The sequence below is a fragment of the Trichomycterus rosablanca genome, chromosome 15 (assembly GCF_030014385.1).
Source record: "Trichomycterus rosablanca isolate fTriRos1 chromosome 15, fTriRos1.hap1, whole genome shotgun sequence".
NCBI classification, from domain to species: Eukaryota; Metazoa; Chordata; class Actinopteri; order Siluriformes; family Trichomycteridae; genus Trichomycterus; species Trichomycterus rosablanca.
Window position 1 is genome coordinate 14,148,737 of NC_086002.1, and position 24,032 is coordinate 14,172,768.

General features: G+C 37.6%; 1 protein-coding gene across 2 annotated transcripts; it reads left to right on the forward strand.

Moving 5' to 3' along the window:
- Positions 1-1,830: 1,830 nt before the first annotated feature.
- cfap221 (cilia and flagella associated protein 221) lies at positions 1,831-22,746 on the forward strand. 2 transcript variants are annotated; one of them, XM_063010403.1, is made up of 24 exons: positions 1,831-1,872; positions 2,310-2,457; positions 3,168-3,268; positions 5,056-5,142; positions 5,229-5,324; positions 5,443-5,543; positions 6,852-6,955; positions 7,100-7,259; positions 10,900-11,023; positions 11,135-11,264; positions 12,312-12,420; positions 12,502-12,589; positions 15,030-15,119; positions 15,246-15,341; positions 15,884-15,959; positions 16,062-16,159; positions 16,482-16,562; positions 17,772-17,879; positions 18,487-18,648; positions 18,792-18,941; positions 20,095-20,195; positions 20,342-20,437; positions 21,596-21,694; positions 22,259-22,746. In XM_063010403.1, exons 2-24 carry the CDS (start codon positions 2,328-2,330, stop codon positions 22,386-22,388), a joined length of 2,517 nt encoding a protein of 838 aa, XP_062866473.1. In that variant the 5' UTR covers positions 1,831-1,872; positions 2,310-2,327; the 3' UTR covers positions 22,389-22,746. The 2 variants fall into 2 exon arrangements, with proteins under 2 accessions (XP_062866473.1, XP_062866472.1); XM_063010402.1 differs by having other exon boundaries at positions 1,853-1,872; positions 2,282-2,457.
- The last annotated feature ends 1,286 nt before the right edge of the window (positions 22,747-24,032 follow it).

Consider the following 24,032-nt stretch of genomic DNA (forward strand, 5'->3'; position numbering starts at 1 on the left):
CCAACAAGTCAGCTGTTCACAATCAACTGGGAACAATGTTGTTGAACTCAGCCAGGAAGTAGCAGAACACGTAAATAGCTATAGTTAAAACTATATATTAATCATAGATATATGTTTACTGATATTCTCTGTTTTGTCTTTGCACAATGCTACTATTTGCACTTCTGGTAGATGCTAACTGCATTTTGTTGCCTTGTACCTGTACTGAGAAATGACTGACCATCCATCCATCCATCCATCCAATATGAACATAAGTTGGGTGACTCAATAACTGCAGGGTTCTAGTACTAGTAATCAGAAGGTCGCTGGTTCAAACCCCACCACTGCCAGGTTGCTGCTGTTGGGCCCTCATGGCCAGACAGAGTTTCTTAATACCATCCTTAAACACATGTGGTTATTATTCATTTAATGATAAAGCCAACGGAAAAGTTCATAAATATAATGAATAACCAAAAGTATGTAGACAATCCTTATTATTTAATATTTAGTTTGGGTGTTTATTTAAATATTATATAAAATAAAACTATATGCTTCTAATTTTGTGCCAACAGTTTGGGAAAGGCACAAACTCAGGGCAGTTGTAGCCTAGTGGTTGAAGTACTGGACTAGTAATTGAAAGGTTGCTGGTTTAAGCCCCACTGCAGCCAGTTTGCCACTGTAGGGCCCTTGATCAAAACCCTTAACCCTCAATTGCTCAGACTGTACGTATACTGTCAAAGGACTGTGTGTTGCTTTGGATAAAAGCATCTGCTAAATGCTGTAAATGTAATCGTATAAGAACATAATTTGATGGGCTGTTGTATGGAAGAGGTCCAGAGGCCTTCACAGAGCCATGACTTCAACCATACAGAACACTTGTGGAGTGAATTGGAACCCTACTTTTTATATTTAGGGGTATTATACAGTAGACCCTTGAGTTACGAACGGTTTACCATACTAACATTTTGGGTTACGAGCGATCTTTTTCAACTTAACGTATGAACAAATTTCAGATAACGAACCGAAATTCGCGAAACACGTGACGTCACGAACAAGTTGACTCCGACCGTCTCTCTCTCTCTCTCTCTCTCTCTCTCTCTCTCTCTATATATATATATATATATATATATATACAGTGAGCAAACATTCGGACAGCGGACAGAGTGTTTTCGGTGTTTTCTTTATATTTTGTAAAATTCTATTTTAAATGGCCTCAAAGAATGTGCAGAGAAAGTGTAGTGGTGAGAAAATAAAACAATCTAATGCTATTTGTTGTTGTATAATTACTCCTTCCAGTAGCTGTCACTGTGTATCAGACAGAGGGGACAGTGAGTGAGAGAGAAGAAGGAAGTCGCTGAGTAAAGTATTCTCTGTTTCGTGCAATTACACCTACAAAATACAACACTATTAAAATAAAGAAGAAAATAATAGAGAAATATGAGAGTTATTGTTGTTTCTGGTAGATACATTTTATAAAAAAAAAGAAGGAAATGTATTATGGTGTATGGTACACACGTACTGTACTGAAATGTGATGTGTGTTTTTATGTACAGTACAGTACTACTGTGTATTGTTGTTTATTATGGTTTATTACAGTAATGTCTATTCTATAATTTAAGATGAAGGGAAAAAATACTTGTATTATTTAAAGACCATTTAAGACATTAGAAAGGTTAGGTAAGGGGGGGTTTGGGAGGTCTGGCACAGATTAATTCTATTTACATGATTTCTTATGGGAAAAATAGGTTTAACTAACGAACATTTTGACAAATCTCCTCATGTTTATGTGCTTTTATTTTGAAGAGTAGCGTTAGCCAATAGCCGTCGTGATAGCGTTCTTGTTGCCATGGTGGTGGAACTGTTGACAAGGCTTCCAGGGTTGAGAAAAAACAGGTGTGTACTAAATGTCACAAGCGTTTCTGTTGCCTTTAGTTATATAATTAACATATATTTGAACAAATTAACATATATATATATATATATATATAAAATATATGTTACGTTATATTTTACTCTATATTTTACGATATTATTTGTAAATAACAAATTCATTGTTTGTTTGCCTTTTTTCAAACTGTGTCAGCAATATGTTCATTCAGTGTTCCATATAGCTGAACTTTATTAATTAGTTAATTATTCATTACATATTTTTATTTTACATGTAAATACATTAAACATTCGTTTTATGGGCTTGTGTCATTTAATGTATTTAATTTGAATTATAAATATGAGCTTTAATTTGACTTGGAAAACCCTTTGACTGCATATTAGTGACAGTATGCATGCTGACTAAAGTTTCTAGATGTTTCTGTTCTTTTGTCATAATTAAGTCGGTTTAAAGAGCCAGAATGGAAGTCATGCTGCAATCTCCCAAGACTTTCTCAGACAGTGTGAAGAAAAAGAAAATGTATCATCTTGGCCAGCTAATAGAGGAAACAAGGAGGAGTGGCAATGTTTCCCATCATCTTCTTGAAACTAGTATGACTATATTTCTTTTGCTATGGCTCCATAACCCTTTCTAATTACACACACTATCCATTTTATCAGCTCCACTTACCATATAGGAGCACTTTGTAGTTCTTCAATTACTCACTGTAGTCCATCTGTTTCTCTACATACCTTTTTAGCCTGCTTTCACCCTGTTCTTCAATGGTCAGGACCACCACAGAGCAAGTATTATTTAGGTGGTGGATCATTCTCGGCACTGCAGTCACACTGACTGCTGTTTGAGTTGGTCATCTTCTAGACCTTCATCAGTGGTCACAGGATGCTGCCGATGGAGCACTGTTGGCTGGATGTTTTTGGTTGGTGGACTATTCTCAGTCCATCAGCACTGCTGAGTCTTATCCACTCATACCAGCACAACACACACTAACACACAAGTGTTACCATGTCAGTGTCACTGCAGTGCTGAGAATGATCCAACACCCAAATAACACCCACTCTGTAGTGGTCTTGTGGGGGTGCTGACCATTGAAGAACAGGATGAAAGCAGGCTAAAAAAGTATGTAGAGAAACAGATGGACTACAGTCAGTAATTGTAGAACTACAAAGTGCTTCTATATGGTAAGTGGAGCTGATATAATGGACAGTGAGTGTAGAAACAATGAGGTGGTCATAATGTTATGCTTGATCAGAGTATTTGTTACATTAGGACTTAATCTAACTCCTCTTTCTGTCTTTCTCAGGAGTCTTTGCGAAGGTTAAGAGCAATAGTGTTGTTGAAGTTGAACCATCAGAGTTGCACTTTGGTGGGTTTGAAGTGGGAAAGGAATACAAGAAGGTTCTGGTATGTGGACCGCTTCTGAACAAGTCTACTGTACAATACATTTACTGTGCTTTAATATTCAGTAGTTAACTATGGCTATGATTCATACCACTCTTAATTATTATTCATTATTCATATTCATTAGATACGGGTGGCATGGTGGCTAAGAGGGTAGCACTGTTGCCTCACAGCAAGAAGGTCCTGGGTTTGATACCCAGGTGGGGCGGTCCGGGTCCTTTCTGTGTGGAGTTTGCATGTTCTCCCCTTGTCCACATGGGTTTCCTCCGGGAGCTCTGGTTTCCTCCCACAGTCCTAAGACATGCAAGTGAGGTGAATTGGAGATACTAAATTGTCCACGACTGTGTTTGATATAACCTTGTGTGAACTGATGAACCTTGTGTAATGAGTAACTACCGTTCCTGTCATGAATGTAACCAAAGTGTAAAACATGACGTTAAAATCCTAATGCACAAACAAACTATATTTATTAGATATTATTTATATCCATTAGTAATGGCTATGATTCATACTGTTCCTAATCATTAGGTTCAGGTGTTCTTTCAGCATGATTGTGGTCATGTATACAAATTCCATAAAGACATGGTTTGACTATTTGGGTGAGGAGCAACATTGACCTGCACCCTGATCGCATTTCTTTAAAAAACCTTGAAAAACTGAATTGGAAAACTGATGACAATGTGTAAAAAGTCTGTAAGACAAATCTTTAAATCTTGGAAAGCATTTCCAGAGGAGTGCAGCCTGTTATAGGTATAAAGAAGGGACAATTTTCATATTAATGCTGATGGTATTGGAATGGGATATCAAATAAGCTGATGGACAGGTGTTCACATACTTTTGGTAATACAGTAAACCCTTGACTTACGAATTTAATTGGTTCCAAAGGGCTGTTCTTAAGTCAAAATGTTCGTTAGTTAAACCTATTTTTCCCATAAGAAATCATGTAAATAGAATTAATCCGTGCCAGACCTCCCAAACCTCCCCCTTACCTAACCTTTCTAATGTCTTAAATGGTGTTTTTGTTATAAATACAAGTATATTTCCCTTAATCTTAAATTATAGAATAGACATTCCTGTAATAAACAATAATAATAAACAATACACAGTAGTACTGTACTGTACTTAAAAACACACACATCACATTTCAGTACAGTACGTGTGCTGTACCATTCACCATAATACATTTCCTTCTTTTTTTTATAAAATGTATCAGAAAACAACAATAACTCTCATATGTCTCTATTATTTCCTTCTTTATTTTAATAGTGTTGTATTTTGTAGGTGCAATTGCACAAAAAAAAAATATTAAGCAGACTTCCTTCTTCTCTCTCACTTACTGTCCCCTCTGTCTGATACACAGTGACTACTGATCTACTGACAGGAGTAATTATACAACACAAAAACGTTTTCTCTGCAGCTTCTTTTTGGCCATTTTAATATAGAATTTTACGAAATATAAAGAAAACACTGAAAAAAACACCGTCCGCTGTCCGAATATTCGCTCACTATATATACATATAGAGAGAGACGGTTGGAGTGAACGTGTTCGTGATGTCACATGTTTCGCGAATTTCGGTTCGTGATCCGAAATTTGTTTGTACGCTAAGTTAAAAAAGATCGTTCGTAACCCAAAATGTTTGTATGGTAAACCGTTCGTCATTCAAGGGTCTACTGTATAGTGTAATGCTATTACTTGTAGAGGAATAAACTTCCCAAATTATTCTTAGCAAAGTCAGCTCTAGATATCATTAGAAAATTGTTAATTGTTTTTTTTGTTCTAATGTTTAAAGAAACTCATCAATATTTCTTCTGAAGTCCTTAATGTCCACATTCTTCCCACCCAAACAAAGTACTTTCGAACTGAGTACACACCGAAGGTAATTGATTATACAATGTAAGTAGTAATAATGTATATTTATATGGGGTAAATATTTTTGAGAGTAAAAATGTCTTTTAAATACAGAGTCGACTAGTTCCAGGACTTTCATACAGCATTAATGTTTACTTCAGTCCCAACGAGTGGCGCTATTTTTATGACAGCGTCCGGATTCATTGCAAGGTCAGGCCATTCTTTTCTAATATTTCTGCTTTTCGAAATGTAAAACATACAAGGAAGACTATGGCAATGAGGTGTATGATCAGACTTACTTGCTTGTGCTCTACATTTGTTTCTGTAGGGAGACGAGAATTTGCTAGTCCCTGTCCATGCTTATCCAGTCATTGATGATCTTCATATGCCGTCTCGCATCAGTCTGCCAACTGTGTCACTGGGACAAAGGTGCCAAAAGCTAATTGCTCATAGTTAGTTGTACCTGATGGTTCATCTGTGCCTCCTTACCGTCTCTGGATGTGTGGGAAACCTGTTAATGCATTCCATGGATTAATGCATTAATATTTGGCTAATGTAAAATAATGGGGTTGTTTTTGACAGTTATACACTGAAAATAACACAAATATAATATAAAAAAACACTGAAATACAATGAAAACAGTTAAAAATCAATATAAAAATATAATAAAACCTGCACTTTAACTCAATTTATTGTTTTCTTATGCTTCTTAATTGTGGAGATGCTTGATCTTGGAATAGCATATTCCTTAGCAAACTCAGTAATTCACATGAGAAGTGACAAAACGCTTTTGCGCTGACTGTGCCATTGTTTCCTATGGAGTGTGGCAGTGCTCAATACTTAACGTATTGTACCAAAACAACGAGCGAGGAATTTCATTAGTGGAGAGAACTTATGAGCAGTAATAATAAAGATAGATTTAGTGTTCCTATTCTCACAATTTCTCAGCACCCTGAGCTATAACACAAGTTTAAATCCAGCTAAACACAGATACATGTGGAGCTTTCAGAGTAGATTTGACAGTTATTCCACACAACTGCAGATTCGCACTTTGATGACGTTTTACCTCACCTCTCAAGCCAAGCGCTAAACAAAAAAAGGTAATCACGCCGCTCAGGTGGCACATCGGTAAAATACGCTAGCACACCAGAGCTGGGATTTCTAATAAATCGTATCGAATCTCAGCTCTACCATGCGGCTGGACTGGGCTGGGCAGCTATATGAACAACGTTTGGTTGTTGTTTATCCAGGGAGGGAGCTGGATAGGGACCTCATAACTGATACAATTAAGACCTGATTGATGGCGTCTGCACAAAGTAGAGGAATAATGCGATCAGGGTGTGGCTCTCCGTGCACAAGGCTGATCCGCATATAAACTCGACCCCATGCAGGTGAAAAGATGCAGCAGTTATTATTGCACACGTGTCGGAGGGGGTGTGTGTCAGTTCGCTCTCCTCAATCGAGGTGGACCTGGTGGAGGTCAGCACCAGTAGAGAGGAAGCATAACGGAATTGGATAAAAAAAATTAGATGTGCTACAAATGGGGAGAAAAAGGGACAAAATGCAAAAAAAAAAAACACGTCAAGTTTAAGAGTACAAATTTCTCCACGAACTGCGTTGTTTTAAAGATTTCGAGTTTAGGGGATGTCGAGTTATAAGGTACAACTGTATTATTATTATTACTGTGTTTTTTCTTCTGAATCTCTAAATGTCTTGTTTTTCTTCCTTCCATAAAAGTGCAACTCATGTATTTCCATTGAGCTGCAGTTTCCCAGTAGACTTTGAGTTCCAAGTGCACTGCTTGCAGTCCCATGAAGCTTTCAGCATCAATCCTTTATCAGGTAAAAAACGCTCTTTAAATCCTAATATATTTAATTACAATACATGATCTTTAATTATTATTGTAGGGTGATGAGTGCCCATCTGTAGCAGCTGTCTACATCTGCACTTCAGTAATCTATATTTGTATATACTTGTCTTATCAGGAGTAATCCCAGCCAATGGAAGTGTAGATGTTACAGTTACGTATACACCACTGCAGTATGGAACGGCTGAAATGACTCTACAGTTGGTCACCTCTCAGTTCAACTCCAAACCATTTGTCTGCACACTGACAGCATCCTGCTCTCCTCATCTGACTCTCAAGTACAGTTACTTAGATTTTATATTTTTTTATATATACAGTATTTGATTTATATGTTGGTGCGTATGTATGTTATTTTGTATGTATGTTAATGATTTGTTAAATGTTATATGCATAGTTGAGTGGTATTTATACTTGATTTTAATGTACAGCACTTTGGTTGACACACGTTGTCTTTTAACTGGGCCAGTGATAGCTCAGTGGTTAAGGTACTGGACTAGTAAACAGAAGGTTGCCGGTTCAAGCCCTGCCACCACCAAGTTGCCACTGTTGGGTCCCTGAGCAAGGCCCTTAACCCTCAATTGCTCATCGCGTTCCGCTCATTGTGTAAGTCGCTTTGGATAAAAGCGTCTGCTAAATGCTGAAAATGTAAATGAAAATGTAAAATGTGCTATAGTAATAAAGGTGACTTGACTTCACTTTATATTTTGTAGTGTAGTGAATATTGGCGAATAATGTTGCAGGATTTGGGGAAGATATAGTTGTCTCTGACAGAGAGCAGAATTCATGGTTCCATCAGTTATGATAAGTCGTCCAGGTCCTACGGAAGCAAAGCATTGTCCAACTATTACACTACCACCACCATGTTTGACTTTTGGTATGATGTTTTATGGTGGAATGCATTGTTGCCTTTATGCCAGATGTTACCTTTGTCTCATTAGTTAGTTGTGGTAGTAGTAGTGGGTACAGAATATTATTTCAAAAGTCATGGCGGTCATTTAAATGTTTATTTTGGTCAGCAGTGGTTTGTGCCTTGCACTTCTGCCCACTTCTGCCCTTATTGTGGAATTATGCACATCAACCTTAACTGAACTTGTGATTGATGTAACAACCACAAGTACTAACTAGGAGTTAGGAGGTCATGCCATTAAGTTAAATTACATTAAGGAACTTTTAGCACCACCAAATGAATAATCTGAGGTGCTGTGTGTATATTTACTCACTCACTCACTTTCTTAACTGCTTATTCAATTAGGGTCGAAGGGGGGTGCTGGAGCCTATCCCAGCTTTTCAATGGGCGCAAGGTACACAGTAACACCCTGGACGGAGCGCCAGTCCATCGCAGTGCAGACCCACATACACACATACACACACCCATTTACCTATAGGGCACAAGCTCCCGGAGAAAACCCACACAGACTCAGGGAGAGCATGCAAACTTCACACAAAAAGGACCTGGACTGCCACGTCTGGGGATCGAACCGAGGACCTTCTTGCTGTGAGGAGACCAAGCCACCGTGCCACCCTCTATGTATATTTAACAATTTCTAAATTGATTTTGTTTACTAAGAAGCTTGCATTTGGTGGCACTGGGACATAGTAGATAACTCTGTCCCCTCACAGCAAGGAAGACCAAAGATATGCAGTCAGGCCAATTAGAGTTAATAAAATTGCCCTGTGTGAATGTGTGTGTGTGTGTGAGAGAGAGAGAGAGAGAGAGAGAGAGAGAGAGAGAGAGAGAGAGAGAGAGAGAGAGAAAGAGAGAGAGAACAGTTCTGTGTATATTTACATATGTACAGTGTATCACAAAAGTGAGTACACCCCTCACATTTCTGCAAATATTTCATTATATCTTTTCATGGGACAACACTATAGACATGAAACTTGGATATAACTTAGAGTAGTCAGTGTACAACTTGTATAGCAGTGTAGATTTACTGTCTTCTGAAAATAACTCAACACACAGCCATTAATGTCTAAATAGCTGGCAACATAAGTGAGTACACCCCACAGTGAACATGTCCAAATTGTGCCCAAATGTGTCGTTGTCCCTCCCTGGTGTCATGTGTCAAGGTCCCAGGTGTAAATGGGGAGCAGGGCTGTTAAATTTGGTGTTTTGGGTACAATTCTCTCATACTGGCCACTGGATATTCAACATGGCACCTCATGGCAAAGAACTCTCTGAGGATGTGAGAAATAGAATTGTTGCTCTCCACAAAGATGGCCTGGGCTATAAGAAGATTGCTAACACCCTGAAACTGAGCTACAGCATGGTGGCCAAGGTCATACAGCGGTTTTCCAGGACAGGTTCCACTCGGAACAGGCTTCGCCAGGGTCGACCAAAGAAGTTGAGTCCACGTGTTCGGCGTCATATCCAGAGGTTGGCTTTAAAAAATAGACACATGAGTGCTGCCAGCATTGCTGCAGAGGTTGAAGACGTGGGAGGTCAGCCTGTCAGTGCTCAGACCATACGCCGCACACTGCATCAACTCGGTCTGCATGGTCGTCATCCCAGAAGGAAGCTGACGCACAAGAAAGCCCGCAAACAGTTTGCTGAAGACAAGCAGTCCAAGAACATGGATTACTGGAATGCCCTGTGGTCTGACGAGACCAAGATAAACTTGTTTGGCTCAGATGGTGTCCAGCATGTGTGGCGGCGCCCTGGTGAGAAGTACCAAGACAACTGTATCTTGCCTACAGTCAAGCATGGTGGTGGTAGCATCATGGTCTTGGGCTGCATGAGTGTTGCTGGCACTGGGGAGCTGCAGTTCATTGAGGGAAACATGAATTCCAACATGTACTGTGACATTCTGAAACAGAGCATGATCCCCTCCCTTCGAAAACTGGGCCTCATGGCAGTTTTCCAACAGGATAACGACCCCAAACACAACCTCCAAGATGACAACTGCCTTGCTGAGGAAGCTGAAGGTAAAGGTGATGGACTAAACCCAATTGAGCACCTGTGGCGCATCCTCAAGTGGAAGGTGGAGGAGTTCAAGGTGTCTAACATCCACCAGCTCCGTGATGTCATCATGGAGGAGTGGAAGAGGATTCCAGTAGCAACCTGTGCAGCTCTGGTGAATTCCATGCCCAGGAGGGTTAAGGCAGTGCTGGATAATAATGGTGGTCACACAAAATGTTGACACTTTGGGCACAATTTGGACATGTTCACTGTGGGGTGTACTCACTTATGTTGCCAGCTATTTAGACATTAATGGCTGTGTGTTGAGTTATTTTCAGAAGACAGTAAATCTACACTGCTATACAAGTTGTACACTGACTACTCTAAGTTATATCCAAGTTTCATGTCTATAGTGTTGTCCCATGAAAAGATATAATGAAATATTTGCAGAAATGTGAGGGGTGTACTCACTTTTGTGATACACTGTATATAAAATACAGTTATATATTATCTGTATATCTGCCTGTAAATTTACCAGTGTTTTTATTGTTTATTAAAAAAAAAAAAATCTATTCACTTTTATTGTTTATTGTTATCTTTTGCTTATTTTGTAATTGTATTATTGTTGTAATGCTTTGGCAATATTGTTTCCTACAGTCATGCCAATAAAGCTACTTTAAATCTTGAATCTTGAAAGAGAGCGAGAGAGGGAGGGTTTTTGCCCTGTGATTGTGTGACTGGGTTGTTTCCTAACTTTACCCAATTAATCAGACCCATCACGACCCTGACCAGGGTAAAACCATGTTAAAAAAAAGACAATGAATAAATGAAAAGAAGTTTGTATGCAAATTTGTAGCCACTGACTAAGACTGTCGCCCCCAAGCAACATGACTGCCATCACATTTTGTATAAAATGCATATAAATGTTAATTCTGTATTGCATAATTATTGGAGGTCCAATATTACCATGTTTATTATGCATGCCCACAGTAAGCTTTATGACTTTTTCTCTGCATTAGTAAACAGACCAAAAATGATGAGTTTGCTATAATGGTTCCCAAAGCACCGAGAACTAAAAGACATCCTGATGTCCTGTTTACTTCTCCCAAGCCGAAGCTCAAAGTAGCTCCTAGTATAGAGAAGGTACGCACTGCTGTTTAGTATTAGTCCTTTTGAAGTCACATTTATGTTCATATTTTCTTAAAAGTATAATACTGTACGAATACTTACATTGTTCTTTTTTCACTTAAACAGCAAACTAAAAAGAAGATCAAATCTGAGCCCTGTTCTCAGACCTCTGGTGTGGATATTACCACCCCTGCTGGACTTGCTAAAATGTTAATTCAACACCAGGACAAAATTAGCTATACAGACCTCCGAGAGGGTAAGTAGAAATAACTGTTTCCAGTTTAAGAAATGATAGCATTAAGTATTTAGCAACAGTGACGGTAGCTGAAACCTATAAACAAAGTCCGTAAATAGTCTTTTCGTATAAGTGCTATTAATTAGTCAACTGTCCATATTATTTTTAAATTTCATAAAAGGTTTTCTGTTGAGGTTGAGCTGGCAATAATAACTTGTCAAATCAATATCAATTCAAAACTAGTTAATTGATCTTACTAATTATTGCCACCTATAACTAATACTGATGTATAATATAATATACACTAATGAACCAAAACATTATCACCACCCCTCAAAAATGCCAAAAATTGTAAATGTAAATGAATTGTGCATGTAAGGGTCAGGGATATATTAGATGTTAAGCTGATGGTAGTTTCACAATCTAGTTCACATGTTGAGTGCAGCAGATATGATCTGCATAAAGATCTGAGTGACTGGTAAGCTCCAAATCTTTATGCCCAGAAAACTGGGTTAAAGTATTGACAGTGTTCAGAGGAGGGCTAGCCATGAACCGCTGATAGGTTGTTGGGCGACCAAGACTCATTCTTTTATCTGTAAATCAACCATTGCTCATGCAGATGCCTCAACCAGCCAGCAAAAGCAGGAATTGGAGTAGCAATGAAGAGCCCATTCAAATCATTCTTCCCTCAAGACACAACTAATCGTGCCTTGTGTGGGTCCCCTAGCCGGTTTATAACGTGGCTGTGATTCAAACTCACATGAACACCCTGGAATTCTTTATGTCTTATGAACTTGAGTGTTTGTAGTTTAGAAAATCTGCTACTAAAGTCCATGGCTCAATCTAAAATGCATTCTGCTTTCTCATTGCTGATAAAATAACTGCAACATGTGGATTTCACATTAGATTAATACCTGCTTTTGATTGCAATTAGCATTCCTTAAATGACTTTCAAGGGTGGTAAATCGCACTACTAGCACTAATTGTGCTATTTGCATTGTGCCCTGTCTGTACTGTATTTTGCACTGTTCATTAAAAATGTCTTTGCTTGCATTTAATTAATTACAGCCATGTCCCATACCAAGACTGCACAGCAGACGAGACAAATGACAGAAGCTGCATTTGCAAATCAAGTACGAATAAATGTCCAAAAGGAGAAAGCGAATCTGCTTCGATGGTATGTAATATTTGCGTGTACATAAAATTTGCAAGCATAGTGCATTGTGATAAGAGTAACATGATTTTTTTTGCTTATTAGGCAGGTGCATTTAGGTGATGATTTGATCTCAGCTGAAGACAAACTGAAAGTTTTGAAGGAGCAAGAATTTGCAGCTTCTGAGTATATGGTGAGGATCTTATAAATATAAATAAAGAAATCTTATCTAAAACATGTGTTAGTGATGCTCAGGTAGTGCTAGCCCACTACTGCTGAGATCTGGGGATCCTAGGGTTAGAATCTCAGAGGTGCTGTCAGACGGACGGGAGTCTGCATGAACATGATTGGCTAGTGTCGTTGGGGCAATGGCCGAAACAGGCTAGCTAGGGTTGCATCAGGAAGGGCATCTGTACCATGTCTGGTATGCAAACTGTATCTGTTGTGGCAACCTCTGTATAGCCAAGTGGCCGGAAATAAAAAGTCTAAAATATGTGTTAACTTCATTGAGACATTGGCTGTTTCAAAATCACTTCCAAAATCAGCATTTTTATTAGTAGCATATAGACCCCACACACACTCACTCACTCACTTTCTTAACTGCTTATCCAGTTAGGGTCGCAGGGGGGTGCTGGAGCCTATCCCAGCTTTTCAATAAGCGCAAGGCACACAGTAACACCCTGGATGTGGCGCACACATACACACACCCATTCACAATTCAGTGTCAGGGCAATTCAGTGTCTTCAATTAACCTGACTGCATGTTTTTGGACTGTGGGAGGAAACCAGAGCTCCCGGAGGAAACCCACGCAGACATGGGGAGAACATGCAAACTCCACACAGAAAGGACCCAGGCCGCCCGGTCTGGGGATTGAACCCAGGACCTTCTTGCTGTGAGATGACAGTGTTACCCACTTAGCCACCGTGCCGCCCCAGTTCAAAACTAATATAATCATATTTTGCTAAATAAAAGCATTTCTAAAAAAATTTTGATAGCCTGTAGGTACAAATCCTCAGGTACCGTTTTAAAGGTTTCAAATCTAAAAAGTAAACACAATTCTCTCAAAATGCCAACAATGCTTTCTTCAAAAAAGTGTTTAAAACATGTCAATAAAGCCCTCTCAAGCGCATCAGATTGGATTGCATGGTCCATGAACTGTCATCTTTAGGTCTCGCTTAAGACTTATGATGTAGTTTAACATCTGTGCTATGTCTGGGCCACTCAGATGCATTCTGAGGCTTTTCTCAAAGCCACTCCAGTCTTTTTTGTATGTGTCGGCCAATGTCATGTTGAAATCGGAATTGTTGTCCCACGTTTTGAGTCTGTGTGCGCTCTGGAATAGCTCGCCATCAACCTGTGAATCAAACCCAGGACCTTCTTGCTGTCAGGGGACAGTGCTACCCACCTAGCCACCATGCCACCCTTCATTTATTTTATACCAGTCTCCCTGTTCCTGCTGCTGAAAATCACCACTATAACATGATGCTGCCTCCACCATGTTTCACTGTAGAGATGTTTTTTGTTAAGTGCTTGTTTTTCTCTAGATGTTATGCTTGCTGTACTGCTCTTTGTCTTATCAGACCATAAAATTGTAAGTGCCTTTTAGCTAACTTCAAGTTAGCTGTTACGTGCCTTTTATCCAACAGGGCTGCTTTGCCATCTAACAGGTTCTCCCATCTCTGTATACTGTATATTGCAGTGTTGCTGGATGGCCAACTCTAAATAGGTTCAAGGTTATACCAAGCTTAATCTAGGGCAGCAGTGGCTATGTGGTTAAGGTTCTGGTCTAGTGATTGGAAGGTTGCTGGTTTAAGCCCCACCACTACCACATTGCCACTGGATAAAAGCATCTGCTATTTGCCAATGTAAATATTGTAAAATAGTATAAAAGCCACTGTGGTCCTGGGAACACCCAAAGTCTTATATATTCTTTTGTATTCTTGTCCTGATCAATGCCTCGCTACATTTGATTGTAAAGCTGCAAAGACATGACTAGGACTTTATGGCTTGGTTTTTATCCAACAATGTACTGTAAATTGAGGGCCCTTGTTTACCCAGGTGTGTGCCTTACCAATTAATGTCCAAACTATTCCAACTGCGACAGATGGACTGTAGAAATCTTGACAGAAGTGTCGAGGTTTAGTTCTTGACACATCTCAATAACAACTAAAGCAAACAAAATGCACCTGACCTCAATTTAGCATGTCTCATTAAAGGGTCTGAATTCTTGAATGAATAAGAGGGCGGCAACAGTGGCTCATTGGGTAGCACTGTCGCCTCAGCAAGAAGGTCCTGGGTTTGATTTCCAGGTGGAGCAGTCTGGGTTCTCCTTGTCTCTGAGCGGGTTTTCTGCAGGAGCTCTGGTTTCCTCCCACAGTCCAAAGACATGCAAGTGAGGTGAATTGAAGATACAAAATACAGTCCATGACCGTCATGAATATAATAAATAAATAAATAAAAAACTATAAATAAGATATTTGTAATTAAATTTTGCTTTGTCATTATGGACGATTAAATGTACATGTATGGGCGAAAATGGCAATTCTATCAATTCCACATCAAACACAACATTGTAAAGTTCACAAAAAGTCAAGAAGCCTAAACACATTATGAATCCACGGTATGTGTTACAGGTGCAAACGGTCATGAGTGCCAAGGAGGTGGATGTTGCCCAGTCTTCTCCAAGACTGTCATCTCATCGTGTTGTACGCAGTGCAGGACAGGTAGTTACAAAGACTCAGAAGTCTACTCAAAGCTGACTTTATCCTATAATAAAACTATACTATATTTAATCACATTTCACATCACATCGTTTGAGGACTTATAAATAAAAAAATACTGTGTTGCAGTATCCCGATTGCACTCCTGTTTTTAACACTTATGGGTGTAGCCAACTGAAGGTCAGACAAAGAGTCCTTAGGCTTTTTCAACAAGCTGTTCATAAGGTAAGAATTAATTAATTAATTAATTTATGTTGTGTTTATGTTTCCCCCTGTATTTTCCAATATAGTCATTTCCAATTTTTATGCATATTGCAATTCTCTGCAGCTTGCACCACCCCGCATTGAGCGGAGGATGGCCGAAGACTGTTGCACACATCCTCAGATGTTTTTTTTTTACCATATTTATTAAATTTGTAATGGTTTATGCTCTGCTAACTGCAAAGAAGCTAGTAATACACAATGTATACTGCCAACTGTATGCCAAAGTATGGTGTACAATTAATTTATAGTATTCATAGTAGTTGTCAGTAATCCTATAGAAATAATTATGTCCAATACTAACTGATGCAGTTTTAAAGGACTAGCTGAACCCTATGGTGCAAATACACATTTCTGATAATGATTTATATTCCCGATTGATCCAGCTCTCCTTGTTCAGATTGGGGGTTGTACATGTGGCAGTTGGTTCAAAGCTGGGGATTAAAAACAACTTACATATTTTACATGATTGTATAATGCTATTTGTGTGTGTTTTGCGTTTACAGGTTGTCCTGTGTGTCCGTATGAACAACAGGCTGCTTTTGTTGAGAAAAGCGGCTTCCAGTACAAAGAATGATACAGGTAATTTTTAACTTCTGCTGACCTTAATTGAGTTTTTTTTAATTCATGCATTTTAACCTTTACAACAAAGTGAATATAAGTGACTTGATTTTTTTATTTTAGAGGTTGATGCAAAGCAGCAGCTTCTAAATCTGTCATCAGAAAAGCTGCTGCCATTCGCGCTGCCCATCTTTACTTCTACAGACCTTTTTGATGAACTTGTGAGTACCATTAAAACAAAACAAAAAACACATTCTAAATGTATTTTACTAATACTGATACAACTTTTCAAACCTGAACTAAACTAAATTCAACTCATGCATTATTGCAACCCACACAATATTATTATAAAGGTAGAATCATCATTGTCGTTCTTATACTGGGCTCTAACTGGTCATGCTGATTGTAAAGTAATTTACTTTAAAATTGTATTCATTTATTTGTTTTATTTACTCATCACAGCTAATTTAGCAGGTTATTGTAAATAATATTTCTTTTAGATGTTACTATTCAAAATGTTCATACATTTCATTTGTCTTTCAGGCCATCAACAGACTTGGTCGTGTTCATGTGAGAACCATTAAACCAGAGTTTACCCCTTGCATTCCATTTTTTAATCTAAAGGTACAGTACAACGATATATTTTTTTCTTTTTTCTGAGCTTTATATGTTAGTTTTTAAATAAAACATGACAGATGCAATGCTTCTGTAAGGAATGGGCTACACAGGAGACGAGGACAGGCACGCAAAGATGTTAAACAAACGTATATTTAAAATGACAAGACACGACCAGACACAAACACATGAACTATGCTAACACTAAGCTAAATGCTAATGCTACAGTAACAACATGAAACATGACGCTTTGCTGTGCTACACCCTAAACCTGACCAGCAAAACCATGACTGTCAAAATGACCTCCTTAAATGCCTTGAGCACTTATCCTACAATGAGGATCAGCTGTGGATCATTAACTTCATTGTCCAATCATCTTGAGGGGCGTCGGCTAGACACTAACAACAAACGACCTCCAACATGTGCTCCCAGAGACAGGCGCGTGGCACATAAACAGAACTACGGGAACACAAAGAGACTTGATTCGTGGCAGCTTCATTGCCACATTAACCAATTCACTGTTTGGGTGGTGATTAACTATCAGCACAACACTGACTCTGAAATAGGATCTAACAAACTGTTTGGTAAATAAGTGTAAACAAGGTGTGCTGATAATTACTACAAAGTAAATGAACCCTATGTTATGTGTGACCATAAAATGGAATAGTATAGGTAAAAATGAAATATAAGCAGTGAGGTATCCAATTAAAAACAGCATAAAGTAGAATTATTTAATGTTTTACCTAACAATGTTCATTGATATTTGTAAATATATTCATTCCCAATTTGATGCCTCTAACACATTCCTTTAGGTAATTAGGTAACAGGTAACTATCAAGATTGGGCACAACAAGAATGGCTCAAGGGCTGCCTTTTTGTGAAAAACATCAAGAGCAAATACTTCAACAGCTTAGTTTCTCAATGCACACTTAAAAGACCTTGAGGATCTGACCATCTACAGTTTAAAACATCATTAATATTCAACAAATATGTGAGGCAAAGCAAACAGTTTTTTAGTACAGACAGTTTGTTGCTACATTAACAAATGCAAGTTAAGACTCTAGTAACACAGCTGTAACGTGTCCACCTTTTGTTCCTGTAGAGTCTGTTTTATTTTAAATTTCAAATTATATTTTCAAGCAGAAAATCAACAAAATGTTTGATCTGTGTTCAAGTTTTTGCCTAAAAGGGGAATATGACCAAAAATTGATTTTGTAGGTTCCTCAGCGTTACAGGATAATGGGGTATCAGGAAATGTCTGTGCATGATGCCCAAGCCTCATTTGTCCACGCAAAATTGTGTAGACCATTACGCACTGGAGCACAGGTAAGAGAAATGTAGTCAAATATATTTCTTACATATAATTTCTTCTTGCCAGCCAAAACATTAGGACCACCTCTCAAAAATTAGCATGTGACAATTGTGCATTATTAAATTCAAGTCAAATTTGTTTATATAGCGCTTTTTACAATAGACATTGTCTCAAATCAACTTTATATAATCCAGGACCAACAGACCAAAAAAAACCTGTTGAGCAAGCTGAGGGCGACAGTGGCAAGGAAAAACTCCCTTAAAATTACAAGAAGAAACCTTGAGAGGAACCAGACTCAGCAGGGACCCATCCTTCTTGGGTGGCCTGGAGGATACTTTGTATGATTTGTGTAAATCCTATTTATTCAAACACAAAATTACATGTTGGGCTGATGGTTGTTACTCATGATCAGGCATAAAGACCTGAGTGACTTTGATAAGGGGTTGGGTAGAATTGTCTTGTGTAGTCCATGTCTCATCAGATCAGAGCTGTTTTGACAGCATATAAGATGGATGGTCCTAATTTTGTGGCCAGTCATTGTATATACTGTAATACAATGTTTTGAAAGCTTGTGTTATCAGTGTGTGTGTGTGTGTGTGTGTGTTTGTTGTGTTCCTACAGGATGAGCTATTGCCCACTGTAATGTATCCTGATTTAGATTGTTGCATGGACAACGAACTACAAAAAGATCAGGGACCAGAGCAGAAAATCAACCCAGTCATGGAATTTAATGCTCCTAAAGATTTGCTGAATCCACCGAATGCTCACCCTCTCCGAATCTTTGTAAGCATGTGCATTATATTTTTCAGTTTGTGTCTCACTAAGCTAGTGTTTAAGCACAGAAATAAAGCTGAAGTAAAATGTACAACTTCTAATAACTAGCTATAACAGTTTTATGTACTTCCTTTTTATTTTGTTTATTTCAGAACCCTGCTCCAAGTGTGTATGCTTACAAACAAACCCCTTTATACTTAGAGAGTGACCCTGAGTTCCATTTGTGTCCACTGCCAAAATACACAGTGTCCAAAGATAAAGGTCATACCTTCAGTACCCAGAAGGCATTTCTAAATAGAAAGGTACGTATCTGTAAGGGTTTTTACCTATTCAACAAGTGATTTACGAACTTTTTACATTTGCTTGGGTCATGTGACTATACAATGCCTTCAGCTGGAAAATAAGTGGTTACAGTCGAAATTGCGGATAGGTCAGATTTTGCATGCAACCAACAGTTTAATTTGTCCCGTAAGTGTTCACTAGGGTTAAGGTCAGGGCTTTGTGCAGGCCACTGTGTTCCATTACCACCAAAATCACCAAGCCATGCTTTTATGTACCTCACTTTCTGCAGTGGTTCACAGCCATGCTGGAATTGGAAAGCACCTTTCTTAAGCTGGTCTTACAAAGTAGGAAGCATATAATATCATCTCACTGATTTTAGACAACTTTTAACAATTGTGCGATTGAAATACCTTTATTGAACTTAAGGAAATTAACAGAGGGCACCGTGTTTAAAAGCATAAACAAATATGGTTCAAAACCAAATTGATAAAAACAATGAATTAAAAGCCACAAATAAATAATATTGGTACTTTATTGCAAAGCCTTTGTTGGCAATTTTGGCTTTAATATGTCTGCACTAAGAATTATTTTGCAGCATTATGGTGTAGTTTTGGCACAAAACCACAAATCCCTCTACTGAACTTTAAAATCCCTCTAATTTTAAAATTCCAGGCCAGGCAAGCACATTTATCCTCATCTTCTGTTTATACTAATTTGTTAGCTGAAATGTTTTGTCATTGGGGGAAGAAACAGAAATCCTTTTGGTGCAGTTCCTTATTACTTTATGTGTAATTGTTGTTCCTGTAGATTTCAGGTCATCTAAAACTTCCATCTGTAAATTGTTAAACCAGTTTTGCTGACTATTATCTGTGTTGTTGTTTACTAGTTTTGTCCTTGAAAACTCCTTGTTGAAGCTCCTTTACCTTGACTATGACTGCTCTTCATTGTGTAAAATCTTCATAGCCAGTGCAAGGCTGTTTTATGATTATGAATGATCACTTTTTGTTCATTTTTAAAAGAAGAAAACCAAAATACAAAATGTATGAATTTCTGTATTTATATATTTGCATTGGTAGTAAATTAAACAAAAACGAAAGTGCTTAAAACGTGTTTCCTCTCACTGTTTTAATTGAGCATTGTTATGCTTTATTTATAATGATCCTTTTTTTTTAGGACATTATAAAAGGAGTTATGATGTGGAAGAAGTTTCCATGTTTGGCCTTGAACACGTTTTCTTCTGTTTCAACTCCAACCAGCAACTGTGCTCAACGCATGTAAGAATACTCACATAACTCATACAGACACACAGTGATATAAAATGACCAAAAACTAGTGGGCAATTAATGCAATATCTTAACTTTCCTCTTACCTTTACTATTTCCTACAATTTTATATAATTTGGTTTTATTTTTATTTGCAGATGTGATCCCTTTAACAATTTGGTGCTGCCCTTGGAAGCCCCACCACCTCTGCTGGCCCCTCTTGACAGCATTACTGACGAGGATAAATTGGGACTGTAAGCTATAATACTGTATTAACTCTGTGTTATTGCTTTTAGATCATTAGGGAAATTAATCTTTGCTCAGCTATTTTAAGTAGCATACAGTGCTCATAGTGGAGATTTAAACAAAGTCAGTAGCAAACAGTTCATTTCAATTGCTAACTAAACATGACTACATAACTTACTTGAAAAGCAGAGACGCAGCAGAAAAGCAGAGACACTGCCAGTATCTTAAAACAAAAAGCCACAATTTATTTTGTTTAAGGCATTTAAATTAATAAGAATGTAGGGCAGGTACTAATCTAATGTGCATTTTGAGCATGGCTGTGAATATTGTTATGAGCAGACAGTAGAAGCCAATTTTTTTTGTTTGGCTTGTCCTGTAGTTTTTTAGGGCTCCCACAGCAGATCATTCTGGTCCACATACCTCAATTGGCACAGTTTCTAAACTGGATGTCCATCTTGATGCAACCATCCTTATTTTTATCTTGACTTGGGACCGGCACTGAGACCACAATGACAAATGAGTCAATACAGTGACACTGAGTCAATTCAGGACTATCAGGACAGACTCATGAAGCATGATCTGTTTATGTCATTGCACATCTATGGATATTTAATGCACAGGACACTTTTATAATTTTTCTATTATATTACATATTGCATATACTATTTATTACCTATCAACATTGTACTGTAATACTTACTTAATATTTCTTACGCACCTTGAGCCTATTTAATTAATATTTTCAGCTGTTCTAATACTTGACGTCCCTCTGGGATTAATAAAGTGATCTATCTATCTATCTATCTATCTATCTATCTATCTATCTATCTATCTATCTATCTATCTATCTATCTATCTATCTATCCATCTATCCATCTATCCATCTATCCATCCATCCATCCATCCATCCATCCATCCATCCAGTAGTGGGCTAGCGTATTTTACTGCTGCACCACCCAATCAGATACCAGAATAATGAATAATAATTAATATTATCTTTTATTCCTTTTATTTTCTTTTAGTGTTCTGTTGTTATTTTATTTTGGCAATTCTTTACTTTGTATATTTAATATATACTTACAAAATTATGTATACATTGAGTCAGTGTTTTGAATATATATTTAAAAAACCATGTATACATATAATCAATTGATTTTGTTTAACAGCACTGAAGGTCCAGGCACTTCTCTTACTCCTGACATGGTTCATGCAGAGTTTGGACTCTTTGAAAACTCTTTAAAGGAAGACAGCAATAAAAATGACGAGTAAGTTCTTTAATAGTAACAGTTAAAGTTTACTGTCAATGACAGGAGTGGCATGGTGACACAGTGGGTAGCACTGTTGCCTAATAGCAATAAGACTTTGGGTTTAATTTCCTAAACAGGTGGCCAGTGTTTTTTCTATGTGGAATTTACATGTTTTTCCTGTGTCTTCTGAGTACTTATATTTCTGCCCACAAGTCCAAAGACATACAGTCATGCCAATTGGAGCTACTAATATTGCCCTAAGGTTGTGTGTGTGTGTGACTGGCGACTTATTCAGGGTGTTTTGCCCAGTGATTTGAATCCACCAGGAAGGACAGTGGCAAAACAGACAATGATTGAGTGAATGAATGACAATGACAATTTTCCATTTAATTTTTACACTATTTGTGCTTTTCTTAGTTCTATGTGGGCAGTTTTATTTTATATAAAATATTCTATTGCCTTAATAGTTCTTAAAGATTAAAATATGTGTTTCTTACAAGAGCTATCAGTTTCCATTGCACTTTAGTTGCAAATATGTAGCTTTCCTAAAATAATAATGTATCTTGTCTGTTTGCTTCTTAGAGAATCACATGAAGAGCTACTAGAATCAACTGGAAAGTCACAAACCAACAAACTGGCCCATGTCTTAGCAAGAATGAAATGCCTGAAATATTCGGGACATAGTAATCAAATTCCCCATGACAGCAAATAGCTTTTTTATTGTTACTGTAATTTATGTGCACATTTATGGTTATGAAATGGACATATCTAAAACTTTCCCATGAATGAAGATTTAAACAAGCCCATGAGCAAAAAGATCATGGTACTGTAATTTAAAATATGGAGGTGCTTCAGAAACCCATGGCACTTTGTAGCTGGATGATGAAGGCTAGCGACTTTTTAAAATTTATTTTAAAATGACATATGATGAACAGAGGCAGAAATAAGCTGAATGTTTCTCACACTGGATTAGATAGAACTGTACGGTTAACTCCCTTCACCACTTGTACACTGCCAGCTTGTTTGGACTAGCTCTTACCACAATAAATAATTGTTTATTAAATTAATAATGTTGCATCGAGTGGTTCTTGGACTTTATTTTTGTGGGTATGATGGGAATTTTTCCAGTTCCAGTTTTTCTTTTTAAATTCTATATTCTTTTGTCACAGTCATCTGTGGCTGAAAGTCAGGCTGGGTATGTCACATTATTAGCCCTATTGAGTTTATTATGATTTTTTTTAATTATAATTAAATACAGGTAACAATGTTTTTTAATGCAATAGTATCTGTATGTCATTTTTGTGGTTTAATATTATGTATATTCAATATATGTGATATATTAAAGATGTTAAATTAATTTACTTGTAATAAATAAAGTATTACAATTTTCTTTTGGATTGTGTTAATAATATTAATAACACAGAATGAAAGAGATTTGGTGTTGGGTGTGGCATGACAAAATTGTTTATTTTATGCATACTTAATTTTAATAATTAATTAAAATTTGCCCAGTTTCCCTGATATCACTCTTCATTTTTGTATGTGCAAATAAATAAATAATTAAATAAATAAAAGGGCGGCACGGTGGCTAGGTGGGTAGCACTGTCGCCTCACAGCAAGAAGGTCCTGAGTTTTCTTCCCAGGTAAAGCGGTCCAGATTCTTTCTGTGTGGAGTTTGCATGTTCTCCTCGTGTCTGTGTGGGTTTCCTCCGGGAGCTCTGATTTCCTCCCACAGTCCAAAGACGTGCAAGTAAGGTGAATTGGAGAAACAAAATTGTCCATGACTTGTGAAGTGATGAATCTTGTGTAATGAGTAATTACCTTTCCTGTCATGAATGTAACCAAAGTGTGTAAAAACATGACGTTGTTCTCCCCGTGTCTGCGTAGGTTTCCTCCCACAGTCCAGAGACATGCAAGTGAGATTAATTGGAGTTACTAAATTATCCATGACTGTGTTCGATATAACCTTGTGTGAACTGATGAACCTTGTGTAATGAGTAACTACCGTTTCCTGTCATGAATGTAACCAAAGTGTAAAACATGACGTTAAAATCCTAATAAATAAACAAAATAAATAAAAACAATTACTAATTACAAGTACAATTACAAGTCAATTATTATTTTAGTGTTGTTTCACTGTAGATCTGGTGCTCTATAAACTCTACATCCAGGCTTTGTAGCCACTAGATGGACTCATATGGTATAAAAAAGTCTTTGGGTCGTTCTCTAGTTTTTAGATTTTTCAGTGTTAATTATGGCCAACACAAAAATGCAAACATTTGTCAGAATACGTAGTGCTATAACTCTTGATGTATAAGTTCTTACCAAAAGTGTTTTGCAGTGGGATTTACAGTTC